Source organism: Myotis nattereri, assembly GCF_964212035.1.
Source record: "Myotis nattereri genome assembly, chromosome: 15".
In the NCBI taxonomy this organism is placed as follows: domain Eukaryota; kingdom Metazoa; phylum Chordata; class Mammalia; order Chiroptera; family Vespertilionidae; genus Myotis; species Myotis nattereri.
The window spans coordinates 37,502,003-37,525,399 of record NC_138090.1 but is presented as its reverse complement, the minus strand read 5'-3'; the positions used below and the strand labels follow the sequence as shown (position 1 = coordinate 37,525,399).

Sequence of the window (23,397 nt, the reverse complement as noted above, 5' to 3'; positions counted from 1 at the left end):
GGGCTTAGCCTAAATAGGGTGCCAGCAGTGAGGAACTGGGGAGTCAGAGGTTAAAGGACTCTAGGCAGGCTTTTCCAGTGGGGAAGACATGACCTCCATCCCTATTCCATAAACAAAAAGACTGGAATGTTAGGTCTGATCAAATAATCGATTTGATACCTCCTCCCCTGGGAAACTGACATTTAGATAATTTCACAATTGGCATTCCCTTTCACTTAGACTATATTCCGTTTGCTAAGACCAGTATCTTTCCAATCCGGACTTGCCCAGGATCCAGCCCCACCCAGAGAATTTCCTACTGAAAAAGCCAACCTAGAGTCCTTTAAAACCTCTGACTCCTTGGTACCTGGATCCTGGCACCATGCTGGGGCCCAGCACATCTAGTTTTCCAGATGACCTAATAAATTTATAATACCTTATCATGTTTGGCCTCATGTATTCCTCCTTTGGCAACCCTAACACCCACTCAGAAAGAATTATCCTTATAAATTTCTCTCTTTTTTCCTTTAAAATGCATCTTTATACTTCATATTTTCTATTAGAGGCCTAGTGCATGAAAATTAGTGCACTCGGGGGAGGGAGGGTCCCTCAGCCAGGCCTGCGCCCTCTCACAGTCTGGGACCCCTTGGGGGATGTCCACCTCCCGGCTTAGGAATGGGCCTAAACTGGCAGTCAGACATCACTCTGGCAGCCCGGGAGCCCTTGGGGGATGTCTGACTAGCCATTAGTCAGATATCCTTAGCACTGCCATGGAGGCGGAGGCAGGAGAGGCTCCTGCCACCACTGCTCAGCTGGCCAAGCCGGCTTCTGGCTGAGCGGCGCTCCCCTTGTGGAAGCTCACTGACCACCAGGGGGCAGCTCCTGCATTGAGCGTCTGCCCCCTAGTGGTCAGTGCACATCATAGCAGTCGGTCATTCTCGGTCGTTCTGCTGTTAAGGTCAATTTGCATATTACCTTTTTATTATATATAAGATTACCAAAACCATGTAATTTCTTTCCAACTTATTAGAATTCTTAATTTTTAGTGGCCACTAAAAAGTAAGCAATGAGCATTCTTTAGATTGGCAAGTACGTTTTATAACTTCTAGAAACATGGTCTCCTCCATTGGCAAACACATATTTTTAAGAGATATATTTATAATAAAGTGTAAGACATTCATTAAAAGCTCCAAATCTATTTTCTAGTTTTTTGTTATAAAAGACCAAAAGTAGGTGAATGTAAGACTTGTCTAGCAATCAGCGTTTAACAGTGGAAATTTGTTAATTGATCTGCTCAAATGGTTATGATTATTTCCTTTCAATAAGGACGACCTCCCAGAAACTTGCATCTTTAAGAGATGTCCCAGATAAGAGTTCTTGAAGCAAGCTTTTCCTAGGAAAGCGCTTCTCAACCTGTGGGTCGCGACCCTTCTGGGGGTCAAACGACCCTTTCACAGGTGTCGCCTAAGACCATCAGAAAACACATATATAATTACATATTGTTTTTGTGATTAATCACTATGCTTTAATTATGTTCACTTTGTAACAATAAAATTGGGGGTCACCACAACGTGAGGAACTGTATTAAAGGGCCGCGGCATTAGGAAGGTTGAGAACCACTGTCCTAGGACATTGTCTTTATAAAGCCAATTACTTATATGCATGTAAAGCCAAATAGGGGAGGTTTGGGGGAAGGTAAAAGGATTTAGTGGCTTTGATGTTCTGGAGCCACACCTCTGGGCCTGTAAGACAGGACTGTCATTTTTAATACCTTAAAAACTGGCAAGTGCTGGCAAAGGACTAACAATTTTATTCATCCATTTTTGGAATGTTTCTTTCCATTTGGGTATATTTTTCTCTCAGGCTCTGTAGTAACAACAGAGATCTAGTTTACAGGTAGCATATAGCTGAGAGTTTTTTTCTGAGATCCATGTATGGAAAAGACACACTGATTTAATGAGGCCTCATCCTTCATTCACTTCCCTTGGAAATGGCAAACCAGGTCTAACTGCAGGATTGTATTAAGCTTAATGTTGCTATTAACTGGCCAAACCTCTTCATTGTCCACTTCCTAGGGGGGGTGGGGGGGGTGGGGGGCAGGCTATGTTGCAAAAGAAGCTTGAGGGATTTCAGTCAAATTTCACCCAGTTGTCATATTCACCCAATTGCATGTATACACCCCAAAAAGGGTATCTCTAGGCACCATGGACTGGTACGCTACCTACAGAGAGACATATGTAGCAAGCCAAGAGTTAGAGGCATCTCTATAAGTCTGTGGGCTGCTTTGAGCCATTCTGAGTAGGGTGGTGGTAGGAGCACTTGCTTCTGAGTCTACACGTATTCCTGAACCCTGCTCACTGTGCCAATTGTTGAGGAGTAATCGCTCCTTGAGCCTGCTTGCTGCAGAGCTATGGTAGCAAGTTCCTCATTGATCCTGCTTGACTATGCCAGCTATTGGGCCTTCGTTTTCCTGCTGGGAACTTGACCTCCTTGAATTCAGGGTATTAGACAGAGAAGTTATGAGAAGTCATGGGTATATAAGAGAGTCTTTATTGTAGACCAGGTAACCATTTCTAATAAGGAGCCATCAGACAAAACAGTTCTTTAAAGCAATCCCATAAAGCAGGCAGCCACACACCAGCTGGTTAACATTATATCTTTCCTACACAGGAGCCTACAACATAGGAACTATACAAACACAGTAGCCCTACTAAGCAGCTGCACACTGGCTGGTCTATAACATACTTTAGACCAGTGGTCGGCAAACCTCGGCTCGTGAGCCACATGCGGCTCTTTGGCCCCTTGAGTGTGGCTCTTCCACAAAATACCACATGCTGGTGCGCACATGCAGTGCAATTGAAACTTCGTGGCCAATGCGCAGAAGTCGGTTTTTGGCCTGGGCGAGTCTATTTTGAAGAAGTACTGTTGATATTTGGCTCTGTTGACTAAAGGGTTTGCCAACCACTAAGATAGACGAAATAAGTATACGAGTGTGGATGGGAGAGTTGGAAGGGGTTGACCTCAGCGAACGTACCTCAATCAGATTGAGGACGTTTTTAGCAAAGGCCAGCTTAAGAGTACCCTATTTAAGTTAATAACAATGTATCTACCTATGTAGTTTAAGTTTAAAAAATTTGGCTCTCAAAAGAAATTTTAATCATTGTAATGTTGATATTTGGCTCTGTTGACTAATGAGTTTGCCGACCACTGCTTTAGACTAACTTAGACAAAAGAGCTTCTTCCCCAAGTAGTGACATCAGTCTTTTGGGCCATAGAAGGGCATGGCTGTGCACTACAGCCCTTACTAATAAAAGCCTAAGTGGTCATCATGCTGTGATGCCCTCATGCCATCATGCTGCGTGCGCAGCGGGTGCGCACATGTGGGTGGGGCTGGGCTTGACATTGCGTGTGTGGCATGGAGGTGGGTCTCCTGGCTCCGCATGGTGAGGTCTGCCTGGAAGTCCGGTGAGGCCTGTCTTGGGGTCTGGTGAGGCCTGCCTGGGGGTTCCCAAGCTCCACACGGTGAGGCCCACCTGGGTCCTGGAGGTCCCGCCTCCTGGCTCCACATGGTGTGGAGGCAGGACCTCCAGCTCCGGCCTACCTCTTTGGGGCAATCCATCGAGGAGCCCCAGATGGGTGGGCAGGGCCTACCTCTTTGGGGCAATTGATTGTGGGGCTCCCGCACTATGGCAGGGCACAGGCCAGGCTGGGGGATGCCCCTACAAGTGCATGAATTTCATGCACAGGGCCTCTAGTCCTATCTAATAAAGAGGGAATATGCTAATTGACCCTCACACCACACAAAGATGGTGGTGCCCACTGGCAATAAGGAGGGAATATGCTAATTGACTGCCCTGCCCTCAAGGATGGCAGCACCCACAGACACAAGATAGTGGCGCCCAGTCCCCTCAGCCCCACCGGGGCAGCAGGCGCATGGCAAGGCCGGGCCTGCCCCCAGGCGGGCCCAGCCACTCCACATGCCTGCCTCCGGAATCCCTCAGTCCCCTCAGCCCCACAGCCACCCAGGTCCAACCCAAGGCGCAGGCAAGCCTCAGTTGGCAGCTGCCCAGCCACCCAAGGCCGCCCGAGGCTCAGGTAACCAGGGCTGGCTGAGGCTTGTGTTGCCGGCAGTGGCAACAACAGAGGTGTGATGGGGCATCGCCTTTCCCCGATCGCCGGGTTGCCTCCTGATCCTGAAGGCTTCTAGACTGTGAGGGGGCAGGCCGGGCTGAGGGAACCCCCCTCCAGTGCATGAATTTTCATGCACCGGGCTTCTAGTATAATATAAGGTAGCTGTGTCCTTGCTTTTGCACCTGCATCTGGGAAATTGGACTTGGCCTGGGACATCTGGCATACTCCAGACAGGGCCCCCACACTCAGATTGGCCTTGAACATTCGGCATACTTTGATTGGGTTCCCACAGGTGGGTACCCTATTAAGCTATCTCTCAGATTCTAATGGAAGTTAATAATGAAGAAAAGATGGTTAGCAAACATTCAGTCAGTCTCAAGATCATTTTCCTCTTAGGAAGTACCTTTAAAATCATCACTTCCCTTTTGTTTCAGTATCTCGTTCATTTAGTTCTAAATACATATTACCCTTCTGGAAAAAGCATATTTGGGCATCACTGATTAAAAAAACCCTGTCAGGTAAATTGGGGCAGATTTGATTATCACACACACACACACACACACACACACACACACACACATATATATGTATATATATATGTATATGTATATGTATATATATATATGTATGTATATGTATATGTATGTATATGTATGTATATGTGTATGTATATATATGTATATACACACACATATACATATACATGTATATATATATGTATATATATATAGCCAACTCTGGTTGGATGGGCGCATATATATATATATAAATATATATATATATATACACATACACTGGTGTGTGTGTATGTGTGTGTGTATACATACATATATATATGCATGTATACACACACACACACACACACACACACACACACACCAGTGGCCTGGTGCACGAATTCATGCACCTTGAAAGGAAATTAATTAGAAGAAATATTGCAATATTTCTTTCTCTATAATAGAAGCGTCAACCAAATTCATGATCGACAATGACAGATCAAAACACACACATGCGATTGGCGCCAGTGAGAGCTATATATGTATCTCACATGTGCAAGTCAACTTAGCCTTTTGTATATATAGAAGAAACTTGCTTAATTAGACCTGCTTTCTGATTTAAACTTTTTCCAGCCCAGAGAAGCACCCCAACTTCTCTTTCAGGTAATTGTCAGCAACACAGCAGTAAATATCAACATGAAATAAATTATTATTGCAGATCACGCAGGGAGAACAAAGGGTAAAATATTTAACTGCAGCAGTGTTTGACTATATTCTGCGCAGTGAGAAAACATGAAGTTATTTTCAAGGTCCACCATTTCTGACTTCTTTTCAGTTGAGTCAAGTTTCTAAACTTTCTAAATCTCCATTTTCCAGCTAATGAAAAGAAAATAGGATTCTACCGAGTCTACTATCTACCTACTCCAGGACTTCTGTGAGGATCAAATGAGATGAGGCATGGGAAAATGCTTCACAGACATTTGCTTAAAGTGTAAAATGCTTGCACCTAGCTATAAAGCAAGTCGTGTTTCTGGGCTGAAAAAACTCGGCAGTTAGGAGACAGCCAAGGAGACTAGTTGCTAGGGAGAGGAAGCCTGGCATTGCTATGTGATGTCTTACCCAGCACCCGCAGCCACTGTTTCTGGGCTGGACTGAGCTGTGGGCCACATTTTGCATCATGGGGTCTTGGCAGCGTTGGCTGTGATATGGTGGGGTGTCACTCCGGGGTGGAGGCGTGGCCTCTGTCCCACTTGGGGGAAGCCGAGTGTTTCTTTGTGGTTGCCAGGTTTGCGCTGCCATTTCTCTATAAATGGCCAGTGAGCGTCACAGCAGCTCCTGCATTGAGTGTCTCCCCCCTGGTGGTCAGTGCGCGTTATAGTGACTGGTTGGATGGGCAAAGGGACACTTAGCATATTAGCCTTTATATATATGTATCTCCTAACTAATTAAAGAGTAATATGCAAATAGACCATCACTCTAACACAGAAGATGGCCACCCCCATATGGTCAAAGACGGCCATCTTCATGTGGACACAAGATGACCAGCTGGGGAGGGCAGTTGGGGGCGACCAGGCCTGCAAGGGAGGGCAGTTAGCAGTGACCAGGCCGGCAGGGGAGAGCAGTTGGGAGGGAGAAGGCTGGCATGGGAGGGCAGTTAGAGGTGACCAGGTCAGCATGGGAGGGCAGTTGGGGGCAATTGGGCATGCAGGGGAGCAGTTAGGCATCGATCAGGCTGGCTGGGGAATGGTTAGAGGGTGATCAGGTTGGCAGGGGAGTGGTTAGGGGGTGGTCAGGCTGGCAGGGGAGTGGTTAGAGGGTGATCAGGTTGGCAGGGGCGTGGTTAGGGGCAGTCAGGCAGGCAAGCAGGCGAGTGGTTGGGAGCCAGCAGTCCTGGATTGTGAGAGGGATCCCAGATTAGAGAGAGTGCAGGTGGCTGAGGGGACCCTCCCCCTGCACAAATTTCATGCACCTGGCCTCTAGTATATAATAAAGAGATAATATGCAAGTTAACCCTCACACCCTCACAAGATAGCTGCCTGTGACCAGGCTGGCAGGGGGGTTAGTGAGGGACAACCAAACAACTGAAGAAGCAGGCTGCATGGGGCGACTAGGCTGGCAGGAAGGTTAGTGAGGGATGACCAAACAACTGAACAGCAGGCTGCTTGGGGTGATCAAGCTGGCAGGGGGGTTAGCGAGGGATGACAAAATGACTGAACAGCAGTCTGCATGGGGCGACCAGGCCAGTGGGGTGACCGTGAGGGGTGACCAGGCTGGCGGGGGGGCAGTTGGGGGTGACCAGGCCAGCAGGGGGAGTGGTGAGCAGTAAGAGGCAACCAAGCCCTAGCTGGTTTGGCTCAGTGGATAGAGCGTCAGCCTATGGATTGAAGGGTCCCAGGTTCGATTCCAGTCAAGGGCACATTCCCAGGTTGTGGGCTTGATCCCCAGTGGAGGATGTGCAGGAGGCAGCCGATCATTGATTCTCTATCATCGTTGATGTTTCTATTTCTCTTTCCCTCTCCCTTCCTCTCTGAAATTAATAAAAATATATATTAAAAAAAAGAAAAAAAGAGGCGTCCAGGGTGGTGGGGGTGCTCTGCAGTTGCAGGTGACCAGGCCGGGGGGTGGGGAGCAGTTGGGGGCTATTAGGCTGGCAGGGGGGCCAGTGAGGGGTGACTAGGCCAGCAGCAGGGGCAGTTAGGGGTGACCAGGCTGACAGGGGGAGCAGTTAGGGGCACATCAGGCTGGCACGCAGAGTCATTGAGGGGCGATCAGGCCAGTGGGGGGGGGGGGGGGAAGGGGCAGTTAGGGGCAACCAGGCAGGCAGGCAGGTGAGTGATTAGAAGCCAGTGGGAGGGATGTCCCAGATTAGAGAGGGTACAGGCTGGGCTGAGGGGACCCCCCCCCCTCCTTCCTGTGCATGAATTTCGTGCACCGGGCCTCTAGAGTGTGTGTGTGTGTGTGTGTGTGTGTGTGTGTGTGTGTGTGTGTGTGGAGAGAGAGATGTAGATCTATCTATCTCTATGTAAACTTATATAGAGATAGATAATCTTATAACATTCCCTACTTGACAGAAAACAAGTTTTTTTAAATATATATTTTTATTAATTTCAGAAAGGAAGGGAGAGGGAGAGAGAGATAGAAACAAATGATGAGAAGCAGTCATGGATCGGCTGTCTCCTGCATGCCTCCTTCTGGGTATTGAGCCCACAACCTGGCTATGTGCCCTGACTGAGAATCAAACTGTGACTTCCTGATTACTAGGTTGACACTCAACTCCTGTGCCACACAGCTGGGCAGAAAGGAAACAAGTTTTGATTTAAAAACAGACATTGGTTATATATTCCTGCCATTTGTACAGAAGCTTTACTATGAAGAAGAAGGCAATTAGTTGGGTGTGGTTAAGAACAAATAAAGTATCCTCAGTATCTACAGGGACCTTGGTGGCTTCCTTTTTTATGATAATTTCAACTTCTCCCAAACTATCAGTGAGATGGGGAAACACCTTGGAGGAACCCTTTGCTTGCTTTTGTGTTTTTTTTTTCTTTTACTAAATCCTATTTCAGGTTCCTATAATCATTAAAGTGGACAGACTTCTCTACAGGGGCTTTCTTGGGAACCTTACTTAGTAATCTGTTGCTTTGCTCTCAAAAACCAGTAGGTATATTATTGGAATAGGTTAGAACAGCCAGGATCACATGTTCTAACAGTTAAATTTTCTTGTGAACCCATCAGGGTTATGGAGAAAATTGGGAGTAATTGCTGTTTCCTCTCTAGCTGAGATCAGTTGTTTTTTTTTTTTTTTCAAAGGGAACTGTTATAATTCCTACTCTCATTTTCCCTTTAGTCAGTAGGGAGGGATAGTGGAGGAGACAGAAGGGTAAGGAAGAGGGAAGGGAAAAGGTAAGTCTGGACAAGAAAGCTCAGTAAAGGATATAGTGGAGGAGCTATAAAAGGAGGGAAGAATGGGGTGTAGGCATTTATTAGTTACAGAATAGTTCAGAGACAGTCTCTAAAATTTCTTACTAATTTCTTTTTGTTGTTGTTGTTAATCCTCACCTGAGGATATTTCCATTGCTTTTCAGAGAGAGTGGGGATGGGAGAGAGAGATACATTGATTCGAGAAAGACACATGGATTGGTTGCCTCCTATACACTCCCCGACCAGGGGCAGGGATTGAACCCAGGTTGCATACCTTTGACTGGGGATTGAATGCATGACCCTTCAGTGCATGGACCAATGCTATAACCACTGAGCACACCTGCCAGGGTCTTATTAATTTCTTTTTAAACATAACTTATCTTTGCTTCTCCTTAGAAGCTTCTACTTTCCAAATCAAGATAACATTCCAATTTATTCATTCAGTTTAATTCTAGAGCCAGCATTTTTCTAACTTTTGCATGCAAAAAAATATTTTAGGCACCCAGACAATTGCATTTTGTACCGTTTAAAGTTGATATTATTTCTAGTTAAATCTTCCCATTTCTGTAAACCACTTGCCAAGTAAAGGCTTCCTATCAGGAGTGTTAATGAGGGCTGGGGTCTGGGAATTTCTGCCTTTGCCAACACAACTTCCCATGTTAATTTTAGGGTTTTGTTTTGAGATACCTGCAGAGTCTGAGCAAATTTTTTTTTCATTTTCTTTTTTTATTCAGTAAATTTTCTAGAGATGTTATGTAGTGGGTCGAAGTGTGCTGCTTATGTGTTGAGCTTTAGTTATAGTTGAATTGGAATTTCCCTATGGTGCTGTCATGAGAAATTACCTCTGAGACCTCCATAAATATTCCTAGTTGCCTAAAAACACCTGAGCTTCGGGCTGGAGGAAGGAAGTGTCGCTTTATCCTTGGAGCTGAATGAGTTTAGCTCTCATTTATATAGCGAAGGTTTTTGCTCAGACTCTCAGTAAGCAATTCCAATAGAAAAGACAAAGTTAAAACCAGAGACACATTTTTTTTCCTTCTTTCTCCTGTTAGCCTGGGTTCTGTTGACCCTTAGCCTTAATTCCACCTTGAGAATTTAAAAATACAGCACAAATAAAGTCAGAACCTCTACCACAAGCAAGGGAAGGTCCTGGGATCCAAGAGACAACTCACCCAAGTTCACACTATGGATGAGAAAATGGTTGGCTTAATGAGCCTTTTGCTGGATCCTAGCACCAAGTGCAGGTTCGAGGGGTGGTCTGCATGAGCTTCTTTGGAAAACTAACACACTATGCCAAGTAAGTACCAACATAAGAAACATTCAGACCTGTGAAGAATTTTTGTGATTATTTGAGCCACCTGATAACAATTGCTGGGAAGCAAAATCTCAGTGGTGTGGACAAAATGAGGCTACACACTAAACCTGACAAGCTCAGAGAAGGCTTGTGTAGGGGCTTTGCAAATTCAGAGACCTAAAATAACCACGAAGGATGGTCTGAAATGAAAACTTTTTAAAACTAAAAACAGTTTATGGTGGTTAGTCATGTACTAAACTAGAATCTTCCCTGACAAAAGTCAATATTTACCTTAACCAAGCCTGTCTTACTGTCTTTTGCATCTAAGATAACATTCCCTTTTCTAGACCCCTTAGGGCACAACCAATGCACCAGGGTGGAGACCATAAATCCTCTCATTTTTTTTATCATGTTAACTAGAGGTAGAGTGCACAACATTCATGCACTTGGGAGGGAGGGATCCCTCAGTCTGGCCTGAGCCCTTTAGTAGTCCAGGAGCCCTTGGGAAATGCCCAACTGATGGCTTAGGCCGCTCCTGGTGAACTGCAGTCAGACATCCTTAATGTTGCGGGAGAGGCTCTTGCCACCATGGCTGTGCTCACCAGCTGTCAGTCTGGCTTCTGTCTGAAGGGCACTCCCCCTGTGGGAGCACACTGACCACCAGGGGGCAGCTCCTGCATTGAGCATCTGCCCCCCTGGTAGTCAGTGCATGTCATAGCCACCAATTCCACTGTTTGGTCGGTTTGCATATCACCCTTTTATTATATAGGATTGTTGACTGTTTACTATCTTGTACCTACTTATGTAAAAGATGTATGTGTTTCTCATTTGACTTTACATCCAATCCCAGAGGTTTCCCTCCACCCTCCCACCCCTTTGCTCTCTCCCACCTCCCTAATCTATCACCACTGGATTTTATGTAACCCATTTGTGTCATCTCTTATGATTGTAATGTATAAAATGAGATGCAAAACTGCTATTCTCTGAAGCATTATCTCAATTCATTGTCAAGGAAGAAACATTCAAACCCAAGTTTTAAAAGGAAGATTTGGTTTAGATGGTATAGTCAGGAATGGGAGGAGATAGATATGCTCAGGGCAGGTATGGACAGCCCATTCTTAAGTTCAGATCAGCCTCCCCATAGTGGGGGACTAACTGGAAGCCCTCCTGCTAAAAGTGCCTGGATATGTGCTTCCATGCAGGAGAGTCTCTGTTCCTCATTGATCCTCATGTAATTGATTTCCCTGTGGTTTTGTGGAGAGCATATTTTGTCTAAACTATCTCTTACCTCTCATAACTTATTTGAGTTTTGGCGGGTGAAGGGTTTGCATGGAGAACTAGTGTGGGTTTTTAAAATTTGGAGGTCTGAGGCAATTCTTTTCCCAGCTCTGGCTTTTGTGGACTCTACTTCCCCAGTGAATTACCCATGAGGAAATCTGACCAGTTCTTGCAACTTTAAAATCATGGCTCATGTAAGTTTGTGTTTCTCTCTTTATGAAATGTAATTTTTTTCAGGTTATGTAAACATTTTCATTAATTATCTGAAACTTTCTAACAGAGCCCATTCAACAGCTTCTCCCTAGTCTCTTCCAATCTAGTGAGGGATGGAGCCCAGCAGTCCAGGCTCCTCTTGTGTGCCCCTCTCTTCTTCATCAGTGTCCATTTGTGAAGTGACCAAATTATTCAGTGGCTCCTGTGTGTTTGGTCTTTGTCTAGAGCAGAGGTAAAGCAGAAATGAGGTTTCTAGAGGGAGATATTTGATCTGAGACTCTTAGGACTAGAGAACACTTTAGAGTAGCAATGTCCTAAAAAATGATAATGTGAGCCACATATGTGATTTTAAATTTTCTAGTAGTCACACATTGAATGCTCTATAGAATGATAGTGCCTTCTTCATGCAGTAGGCAGCATAGCATATCAGTCTCATTAAAAGTATAGAGTAATATGCAAGGCATTTACATAATAAACTTTTTAGTAGTCACATTTAAAAAAAGTAAAAGGAATGTGCAGTTAATTTTAATGTTTTATTTAACCCAATATAGCCAAAATAGCATCATTTCAAAGTGTAATCAACATAAAATTATTGAGGTATTTTACAATTCTTTTTTCATTTGAAAGTCATCAGTGTCTGGTGTGCATTTTATACTTACAGCACATCTAAATCTGGACTAGCCACAATTCAAGTGCTCAATAACCATATGTGTCTAAGCTAGCATACAGTGGGGCCTTGACTTACGAGTTTAATTCGTTCTGAGACGGAGCTCGTTAAGGAGCTTGTTAAGGAGCTTGTTAACTCAAATTACTCTATCAACTCAATGCAAAAAATCAGCCGAGAGACAGCTGGTATCTCAAAAAACTCGTTAGTCGGGACACTCGTAAGTCAAGGCCCCACTGTATTGGACATTGCAGTGTGAGAGATTTTGTGTATTTACTAAGTCTGAGATATATATAAAATGGAATTTTTTTTTTTAACAGTCATTTGAATCTTTATTTCCATTACTTGAAGAATAGGAAAGGAAATTCAACTTGTAACCCATAACAGCACTTCTTAAAACAACCCATTCCTCTCACTTCAATATGTCTCAAGTCCACAGCTGACTCAAAGCCCCAATCTCAAAATCATCACCAGGAATTCTCCCTAAACTTTGTTCTTTATGGTTCTTGGTTTTGCTTCTCTTTCCCTTCTTTTGCTTTTGCTTTTCTTTTTTTTTTCTTTTTTTTTCTTTTAATTAAATCTTTATTGTTCAGATTATTACATTTGTTCCTCTTTTTTCCCCCCCCCCCATAACTCCCCTCCTCCCAGTTCCCACCCCACCCTCCGCCCTCACTCCCCACCCACTGTCCTCATCCATAGGTGCACGATTTTTGTCCAGTCTCTTCCCGCATCTCCCACACCCCTTTCCCCCCCAAGAATAGTCAGTCCATTCCCTTTCTACGTCCCTGATTCTATTATAATCAACAGTTCATTCTGTTCATCAGATTATTTATTCACTTGATTCTTAGATTCACTTGTTGATAGATGCATATTTGTTGTTCATAATTTGTATCTTTACCTTTTTCTACCTCTTACTCTTCTTAAAGGATACCTTTCAGCATTTCATATAATCCTGGTTTGGTGGTGATGAACTCCTTTAGCTTTTCCTTATCTGTGAAGCACTTTATCTGACCTTCAATTCTGAATGATAGCTTTGCTGGATAAAGTAATCTTGGTTGTAGGTTCTTGCTATTCATCACTTTGAATATTTCTTGCCACTCCCTTCTGGCCTGCAAAGTTTCTGTTGAGAAATCAGCTGACAGTCGTATGGGTATTCCCTTGTAGGTAACTGAGTTTCTTTCTCTTGCTGTTTTTAAGATTCTCTCTTTGTCTTTTGCTCTTGGCATTTTAATGATGATGTGTCTTGGTGTGGTCCTCTTTGGATTCCTTTTGTTTGGGGTTCTCCGCGCTTCTTGGACCTGTAAGTCCATTTCTTTCACCAGGTGGGGGAAGTTTTCTGTCATTATTTCTTCAAATAGGTTTTCAATATCTTGCTCTCTCTCATCTTCTGGCACCCCTATAATTCTGATGTTGGAACGCTTGAAGCTGTCCCAGAGGCTCCTTACACTATCCTCGCATTTTTGGATTCTTTTTTCATTTTGCTTTTCCGGTTGGGTGTTTTTTGCTTCCTCGCATTTCAAATCATTGACTTGATTCTTGCGCTCCTCTGGTCTGCTGTCGGGAGTCTGTATAATATTCGTTATTTCAGTCCGTGTATGCTTAATTTCTAGGTGGTTCCCCAATATACGATCGAGGGTCTCATTAGTTTTCTTGTAGATCTCATTAAGTTTATCGGCGGCTTCTAAACAGTTCTTGAGAGACCTTAAAAGTGTGGTTCTGAACTCTATATCTTCCATTGACAATTTTGTCCTGTTTCTTTGTCTCCGCATTTTGTTATGCTTCCTTGGTGCACCCCCTAGTGGTCTTTGTGCGCAGTCTTATAAACCTTGATTGTTGTAGCTAATACCAGGGAGGGTTTGACCTCCAGGCCAAGTGGCTATGAGAATCAGCTGTGTCTGCAATGAGAGAACTTCTGTCCTCTAGGGAGGTGCTAATCTAGCCTTTGCCTGAGGCAATCCGGCAAATGCCTCTGTGCAGGGCTTGGGCGGGGCGGGTCGCACAGCATCAATAGGGTGGGCCGGAGAGAGCAGTGATGGCGGCTCTCAGTCCTGTCCCCAGGGGCTCTGCCTCTCTGAGTCCCAGCAATGGCTGCAAACCTCGGAGAGAAAGCTGCACTCGCTCTGACCGAAGCCAGACAGTCCCGCTTCTCCCGTTTGAGTCTGGGTCCCTAAAGACTCGCCCAGATCTGGAGCTCAGAGTCTGCGACTCCCTCCCGATTGAAAACGCCAACCGTGCACTCCGCCGCCAGCCCGCTCCGCGCACTCCGCACCTCAGAATTTGACTTCAGCACTGCGTCTCCTCTGAGTGTCCGTATGCGGTTCTCTTTCCTCCTAGCTGTAGGACTTCCACTCAGCCAGCGTTCCTGTGGTTCTGGGTGATGTCCCTTCTGTTTTTTGGTTTCACTTTTGAAGTAGTTGTTCAAAGCAGCAAACTCCGGCGTTAACCTATGCCGCCATCTTGGTTCTCCTCCCCATGGTTACTTCGGAATATTGTATATTAAAAATATTCAATAAAGGATGTTATAATTAGGAAAAATGCTAATGATAGAACATAATGATGAAGTTAGGTCTGGAAGAAATTTGTTTATGTAAACTCTACTTTTTAAAAATAGATATTTTATGGTTCATTTGGGGAAAAGAATTCTATCAATTTTTTTCTCAAATCCTTAAAGGAATAGAGGTTAGAGTAAATCACACTTATTGAGAATTTTTAGGCCCATTGTAAGCAATGTTCTTATGAACATTATTTTAATTAATTGGGAAATTCTGATAATTACCTGAACAGATATAAAAGTAGATATCCCACAGTACAGAGGCAGTTTTGTCTATTGCATTGGTGGGCAAATTATAGCTTGTGAACCAGATTGAGCTAATTATATTTTGAAATAATTTTTTAAATGAAGGGAAAATGGGAGGAAATACAACAGAGACCATATGTGGCATGCAAACCCTAAAGTATTGGCCCTTTTCAGAAATAATTTTACAAATAATATATGAATTTGTCATTTCAGGATTTGGTGATATTCAGAGATGTGGCTATAGACTTTTCTCAGGAAGAGTGGAAATGCCTGAACTCATATCAGAGGAATTTGTACAGAGATGTGATATTAGAGAACTATAGCAACTTGGTGTCAGTGGGTAAGCTTATCTGTATCAGATAATTTAGAACTTAACAGGACTGGATTTCAGGGCTATCTTTTTAAAAATTGGCTGAATATCTTTGTGGTTTTGAAATAGGCACCTTTACTATTAAGCTGTTAAATAGCACTGTCAATTTCCCCATAATTTAATGATCTTTATATCTTTCTTTGCCTTTTGTGTAATTGCCTATCTTTAAAGACTGCTAATTGTAAATTCTTAAACACAGTAAAACTGTTACTGGGAACCCCCCGGGTTTTCTCGGGCTGCCTTATGCAATGTCCAATAATGAAGGCAGGGTTGAATCATATAAGGCGTTTATTAAGAAGGCCAGTCAAGCAAGAAGCCGGGAGCTTACAGGCATCCAAAACCTGTCTTACAGCAAGGAGCAGGGGGGACAGGATTATATAGGAAAAATGGATTGGGCTGAGGTTGGGAACAGAATGCAATTGCATTCAGTCCTGGGGGTCAGCAGAATTCAACTGTTGTTCTTGGTTGTCAGGCAATGAAATGATGTCTTGGCTCCTGGTGGGGTCAGCCTGATCATGCTTAACAGTTCTGCTTGCTTTCTGGTATAGTATACATTGTTCACAGCTGAATCACCTCCTCAATCACTTTGTTTGGGATCAAAGGGAGTAAGCAGGTGCATCGGCCTGAGAAATGAAACTTAGAAAAGAAAAAGAAAAAACTTAACCCTCTATTCCAGTGGTTCTCAACCTTGACTGCACATTAGAATCACCTGGAAATCTTTTTAAAATCCTGATTTCTGGGCCTCATCCTCTGGAAATTCTGTTTCTTTGTTATGGGGTGGGTCCACAGCATAACAAGGTTGAGAACCACTGCTCTATTCCATATAAGAAACTTAACTCTCTATTCTTATATGTATATGTATTCTAGGATTTCAAATTGATATGTTTATCTTTCACATTAATTCAGGTGCTCTATCAGATTATAAGTCCCTCCGTATCAAGACCATTGTTAAAGAAATCTGGTTTCAATACTGCTGTAGCTAGTCTTATTATTATTATCTCTTACTAATTTTAGAGAGAGTAAGGAGGAGAAAGAGAGAGAGAGAGAGAGAGAGAGAGAGAGAGAGAGAGAGAGAGAGAGATTGATGATGTGAAAGAGAAACATTGATTGCCTCCAGTTCATACAACCTAGGTATGTGCCCAGACCTGAAATCAAACCCACCACCTTTTGGTGTATGGAATGATGCTCCAACCAACTGAGCCACACTGGCCAGGGCTGTACCTAGTCTATTAATCTGCTAACTTGCAGTGTGAGTAGGAAGACAAAGGTGTCTAACTCTATATACCTATTGGAAAAGCTTATATATGATGGTGGATTGAATCAACTGTTAAAACTCAACTGAACTCTTGCAATTTACTACAATGGACGTATCTTTAATTTATGATTAATACTTTAAAATGCATGAATTTTGCATTTACCATTAAATGAATATCCTGGCAAGAAATTAATTATTTTCTTCTTAGCAAAATAGCAAAAATAGTACCTAATAAATATATTTAATGTCTACTTGTAGGGAGCGGCTATAGGGTCAAGCCTTGGATTGACCTGTGCCAGGGCCACAAACAAGTCCCAGCTTGGAGTCCCTCTTAGCATAATTAAGCTTAACATTATAGCCCTCCCTAGTTCCTTCCTAGGTAGCTAATGGGTGTGGGAGGTGCAGCAAGTGCTGCCAAAACAAGGTGAAACTCACAAGAACATTGTAAACATGTTGACCACTACCCTTGTTTTGATCTGACTATAAAATAAAGCCTTGGCTTGCAGGCTGGATCTGTCTGTGTCCTCATTCAGGCATGGGAGATCCGCAGAGCCCCAGCTGTATTTTCTTTGTTTTCTTTGATCCTTCACCATGCCCCCTCAGGTTCACCCTTGGCTGTGCTGGCATGGCACACCTACTCAGTACTAGGGATTCATCAAAGCGCTTCATGTTTATTAAACCTCACAAGAATATTATGGGTCAACATTGTTATTATTCCCTTTTAACAACTGAGAACACTGAGGCCCCGGCTACTCAGGTGATAGTAGGATTTGAAACTAATGCTCTCAATCATTAACTTCCTCTTAAGAGATAGCCTGTATGGTTTAAATTAAAATAAAATGATGTTTCTACCTCTCTGTCCTTATGATCCTGAAATAACTCAAATATAAGTAATTTTTAATCCCATTATTCATTATAGTTCTGAAGCTTGATAAAGTAAATACTTTCTTTATTATGTTCCTTTATTTTTCTTTTCTTTTTTTTTTCCAATGCAGGATGTTCCATTTCTAAGCCAGATGTAATTACCCTATTAGAGCAAGGGAAAGAACCTTGGATGGTGGTGAGGGATGAGAAAAAAAGATGGAGTCTGGGTGAGTAAGTGCTAATCAGGCAGAGGTAAGCCATTATGGCATGGTATAGTGCTGCTGGTTGGGAAGGAAACACATCCCTTAGGTGTTGATTATGAAGAAAAGACCTGAAACCTGGGAAGAAAACTTAGATTGCAGCATAATTCACCGAAGAAATTATACCTATACTTCCATTACCACGTATTTCTTCACTCATATTTCCCTCTAATTTCAATGAGGGAAAGTTTTCTTCCCAAATGACAACCATTTTACCTGTATTTTGGATCATATCCTTTTTAGTTCATCTTTTGTATTTAGCCTATTTAATGTATTTATTTCTTCATTGCCCTTTTTTCATAGCTTTATAGTAGGAAAGTCAAGCAATAAACACAAGCAAATGCCTTACCAGATATCATGAAGTGATTAAGTATTATGAACAAAAATTAATAGAATAAGAATTATGATGGGAGAATGGGGTAATATTGGATAGGGTAATTAGGGAAGGGGAACCAATTGGAGGAGGCTCCAACTTGTCAAAGATGGGATCATTTGAGCATCTATACACATAACTGCAATGTGTTACAACAAAATATGCTTTAATATGTTTAATCCCATAAATTCTTAATGATAATAACAGCAACTTGTTCATTACTGGGAACTACTAGAGATTTAACTTATTTGGAAGATAGGAAATTTAAGAAAAAGAAGCATTTCTCTTGTCTTTCTTATAAGAACTGTTCTTATAGTAAAGAATGTTTTTATTAATAAAATGTTCAGTGAATAAATGAAGAATGATTGAATATTTCCATTTTGGAACCTATAATGAACTATTGGATCTAGGCATTGAACATTAATGCTGATCACATCACAAAAATAAAGACAAACAGACATTATATTTCTTCTAATGTATGGACACAATATTACCTAGGAAATAACTTTGTCAACAAAATTGATACTATGTCTGATCAAATTTCTAAAGCCAATTATCAATTAATAGGAAGATATAATCAGCAAAATTCAGAATATGGGAAAAACTACAGAGCCAAAAACAATTTCTTCAACAAATAAATTGTAAAAGAAATCAAAAGATAGCAGGAGAACCTATAGATTAAAAAGGATGTAAACAACATATTAACCAGTTGTACTTTATGAGATTTGGATCAATTATGATTTTAGAGATAGTTGAAAGTATGATTTTTTAAAAGTTGGTTTCAGAGAGGGAGAGAGAGGGAGAGATAGAAACATCAGAGATGAGAAGGAATCACCAGTTGGCTGCCTCCTGCGCACCCCACACTTGGGATCAAGTCTGCAATCCAGGCCTCCTGGTTCCTAGGTCAATGCTCACCCACTGAGCCATGCTGGCTTGGCTGATTTCTGATGATATTAAGAATTGTTCATTATTTAGTTTTGGATAGTGATATTATGATTATGTTTTTAAAAATACTTTTAGAGATAAATTCTGAAAGAAGTGCAAAAAATACTTTTAATATATGGAATTTGTTCTTACCATTTGCAACAGCAAGGATGGAATTGGAGAGCATTATGCTAAGTGAAATAAGCCAGTCAGAGAAAAATAAATATCACATGATCTCACTCATTTGTGGAATATAATGAACAACATAAACTGATGAACAAAAACAGATCCAGAGACAGAGAAGCATCAGACTGTCAAACCTCAGATGGAAGGTAGGGGAGGGTGGGGGTAAGGGGGAGAGGTCAACCAAAGGACTTTCATGCAAGCATATAGGCCTAACCAATGGACACAGACAACAGGAGGGTGAGGGCATGAGGGGGGGGGGGGGATGGGGGGGGGATGTGGGGATAAGGACACATATGTAAAAACTTAATAAATACAAAAAAATATAAATAAATAAAAAATAATGTGAACAGAATAGGCTAGGATTGGGCTTGGGTTAATGAGGCTGGGTCATAGATACATGGATGTTTATTATTCCTTTTTGTGTATGTTAATAATGCTCTTGTAATAAAGTTTTCTTTTAAAGTTATTGGAAGGCCCTGACCGGTTTGGCTCGGTGAATGGAGGGTCGGCCTGCGGACTGAGGGGTCCCGGGTTCGATTCCGGTCAAGGGCATGTACCTTGGTTGCAGGGTATCCACGGTGGGGGGTGTGCAAGAGGCAGCTGATCGATGTTTCTCACTCATTGATGTTTCTGACTCTCTATTTCTCTCACTTCCTCTCTGTAAAAAATCAATATTTTTTTTAAAAAGTTATTGGAAGATAAAAGAAAAGGGAAATGAAAGGTATGGCAGTAGTAAAAATAAGTATACACAACTCGGAGAACTTTGCCATAAAAGCATGCATGGGATAAAGGAAATGCATTTTTTTTAAGGTGTGTAATATTAGAACACATATATAGGCTGAAGGCAATGATTTCAAAGAGAGGAAAATTGAAGGAGTATGAAAAGAGGATTGTTGCCGAAACTGGTTTGGCTCAGTGGATAGAGCGTCGGCCTGCGGACTGAAAGGTCCCAGGTTCGATTCCGGTCAAGGGCATGTACCTGGGTTGCGGGCACATCCCCAGTAGGAGATGTGCAGGAGGCAGCTGATCGATGTTTCTCTCTCATCGATGTTTCTGACTCTCTATCTCTCTCCCTTCCTCTCTGTAAAAAATCAATAAAATATATTTAAAAAAAAAAAAGAGGATTGTTTTGTAAGCAATGACCTTTAGTAGATGGGAAAGAGTAGGAGCCAATTTATGAAGGAAAATTATGCCTATGGTAAGGATATGCACATAAATTGGTTGGATAATGTGGTGAAGAGAAGAACTGTTTTTCTTTCAATTGCTTCTAATTCCTTGGTGAAATAAACAGCAAGATAACAAGCAGAATGTGAGGATTATTTAGTATTTTATTGTAATTCAGTATGGAATGTTTAGTATTTGATCAGTATTGATCCTCAGAAGTAGAATTCTGTGGTCATAAGGTTTTAATGTTTACAGAACTCTTGATACATTAACCCCAGTGTCAATGTGACTAAAAACGCCTCTGTCATAAATATTTTGTATTCCCATACCAAATTGTATAAGCAAACAAAAAAAAATTATTAAAGACATCATACCTCAGGAAACATTAATTTTATGACCAAGTAATTTGCTTCTCATTTTCTTTTTAATTGAAGCTGATACCCTGCAAATAGAAATAACATTTCTCGGGGAGAGGAAAGATGGCGATCGGCAGGAAGGCAGGGAGGGAGAGGGTGTGAGAGAGTGAGGGAGCCATAGAGGAGTGTGTGGACGTGTATGGGTGTGTGTGTGAGAGTGAAATAGGGACAGTTAGGTCCTGCAGGTTTTTCAAGGGGCTGCCAATCCGGGCAGTCTTAGACCGCAAAACCCCGCTGCCGCCGCAAACACTCCGGGGAGGACACCAGCGGCGCGGAGACCACGCCATCTTGAAGAACGGAACTGCTTGAGGCTGGGATCCTAGCCTTGCCACCACCCAGTCTGGTCTAGGTAGCAAACCGGAACCCCACAGCCACTCTGGTAGAAGACCTGAGACTACAGCTGCAGACCCAGGGACACCAAGACTCCAGGAACCCTGGCCACAGATTTCTGTGAGTCACAAAACCAATCCCCCTCCCCAGCCGCCCCCCGGGGCAGCGGCATAGGAACTGCCAGACCCCGGCTGCACAGTGGGGCTGTCTGCACACAGTAGCAGCAGCAGCAGCAGCTCTGCCTGACTTTTAGCCTTGGTGTCGGAGGCGGGAAGTTTATTTCCCACGACCAGCCTCCGCGGGCAGACTGTGCTGAGTTTTAGCCTGGGTGCGCATCGTTGGTGAGACTGTTTCCTGGGACCAGATCCCGCGCCCACGCAGGGCAGGGAGACAGCGCTGTTTGAGTCTGGATGTGTGCGAACTTGGGGAATCTATTTCCCACGACTAGGCTACGCACCCAGGCAGGGAGACTGCTGAGTTTGGGCCTGGGTGCGCATTGTTGAGGACACTGTTTTCTGCGACTGGGTCCTGTGCCCACTCGGGGAGACAGCGCTGAATTTGGTCCTGGGGGTGCAGACCTAGGGAGTTTGTTTCCCACAACCAGACCCTGCACCCTAGCAGAGAGGCTGCGCTGAATTTGAACCTGGATGTGCGAACCCAGGGAGTTTGTTGCCCTCGCCCAGGCTCTGTGCCCAGGCGGGGAGAGGGTGCTGTATTTGAGCCTAGGTGTGCAACCTTGGGGAGATTGTTTTCGGAGACCAGGTCCCAAGCCTGTTATGCCCAGAGTTCGGGGTCCCCAATAACCAACCACCAGGGAGCCTTTTCCGATGCAAAAGCAAAGAGTCTTTATTCAAACCCGGGTTTGGCTCCCAGCCTCTATCCGACGCAGTGGCGAGATGAGCGAGAGCGAGCCCCAGGAGAACAAAGGTTATATAGGGCTAGTCATTTGGGTGGGCTTAGGTAAGTGACGTAGGTTACAGAGATTGGTCATTTAGGTCAGGGTTTTTTTTTTAGCAGGGTCTTACAGTACAAAAGTTAGGAAGTGACCAACACATTCTAAAGTTTGAGCCATTCCCCACCATTTCCTGATTGGTCATCAGGGACGCATAGGGAGTATCCTGTGGTATAGCCTTATTAGGACCTTGGCTGTGTTCCTGGAGCTTCATTGGTTCACTCAAGTGGTGGTTGGGGGTGTTAGGACATTACTGGCATTCCTGTGGTCACTCTCAGAAAAGGGAGGGGGTTTGGGCTGAGGGCCCAGCCCTACAAGACAAGATGGAGGAGCAGGAGGAGAGTCTGTTTCTGCTTTGTCCTTTCAGTCCCCCCTTGTCTTGGAACTCACGGCTCAGTCATGAGACGGACTGCATTTCCATCTCGTCTTCCATTGCTAGAGGCCGGTATTGGGCTTGTAAGACCATTAACTGAACAACCCCTATGCATTCCTTGACAAATTGGACTAGTTTGTTGATGATACAAGGGCCAAAAGTTAGCAAGATCAGGAGGATTACAAGGGGTCCGACGAGGGTGGAAATAAGAATGGTTAACCATGGGGACCAACTAAACAGGGATTCATATCAAGACTGAGACCGCTGTCTCTCTAGCTTTCGCTTCTGCAATCCTTCCCTTATGAGAGCCATAGACTCTTTAACCACACCTGAATGGTCAACATAAAAGCAACATTCCTCTCCCAAAACTGCACATAAGCCCCCCTGTTGCATGAATAGCAAGTCTAGTCCTCTTCTGTTCTGGAGCACTACTTCAGACAAGGAAGTGAGAGATTCCTGTAAATGGGTAATAGAAATTCTTTCTATGTCTAAGTCAATGGCTGCTCTTAGGGCTCCATAGTTCTTGTCTTATATGACAAGTGAGGATATTCCAGTCCCTGCTCCCGCTAGTCCTAATCCCAAGAGGGCTGCCATAGTTAGGGCAGTGACAGGCTCCCTTCTACTTCGGGGATTAGCGGCATCGAATTTATCAAGTACTTCTTTCTCTGAGTGGTACATCAACTTGGGAATTAACTGCACGAGTATGCAAAAGCCCTCCTTCTGGGAATTAAGGGCCAGGGAGTGGACACAAGGAGCGAGGCCACTGGAACAGGCCTACCATGCATTCTCAGGAGGCAAAAGATATGCTGCCTCGTCAGGGGTAGCTAGAGTTTAGTTGCAGAGATGCAACCGCTCAGAGGGTACGTTGCCTATGCAAGCCCCCTGCCCCATTACTGCCTGAAGGGTTAGTCTTGCAGCAGCTTGCTGCCACCTGCAGGAGCTGACAGTCATGGCTGTTGTATAATTGCCCTTAACCGCGACACCCTCATAATACGGTGTGGTTCGACATCTAGACAGAGCCAGCAAGATTTGGTTAGGTCGGGCCTGGAGGCGTTTAAAACATAATAGGCTCCTATGACCATGCTTAAAAGAGGGTCTGCTTCAGACGGTGAGGCATGACCCGGGACCAGTTTCCCCGTGGTAGGCATAGGTGGGGTAA

The 23,397-nt window shown here is 43.6% G+C and overlaps 1 protein-coding gene across 3 annotated transcripts in view; it reads left to right on the top strand.

Annotated features, from left to right (window-relative positions):
* The window catches only part of ZFP30 (ZFP30 zinc finger protein), a 59,330-nt gene that overhangs the window by 23,828 nt on the left and 12,105 nt on the right, over window positions 1-23,397 (top strand). For 2 of the 3 annotated variants that reach the window (XM_081106679.1, XM_081106678.1), the window contains exons 2-3: window positions 14,985-15,111; window positions 17,392-17,487. In XM_081106679.1, the coding sequence (XP_080962805.1) occupies window positions 17,451-17,487 (37 nt within the window). In that variant the 5' untranslated portion in view covers window positions 14,985-15,111; window positions 17,392-17,450. Of the gene's footprint in view, window positions 1-14,984; window positions 15,112-17,391; window positions 17,488-19,852; window positions 21,034-23,397 lie in introns of those variants that run through there. The other variant, XM_081106680.1, reaches the window with a different exon arrangement.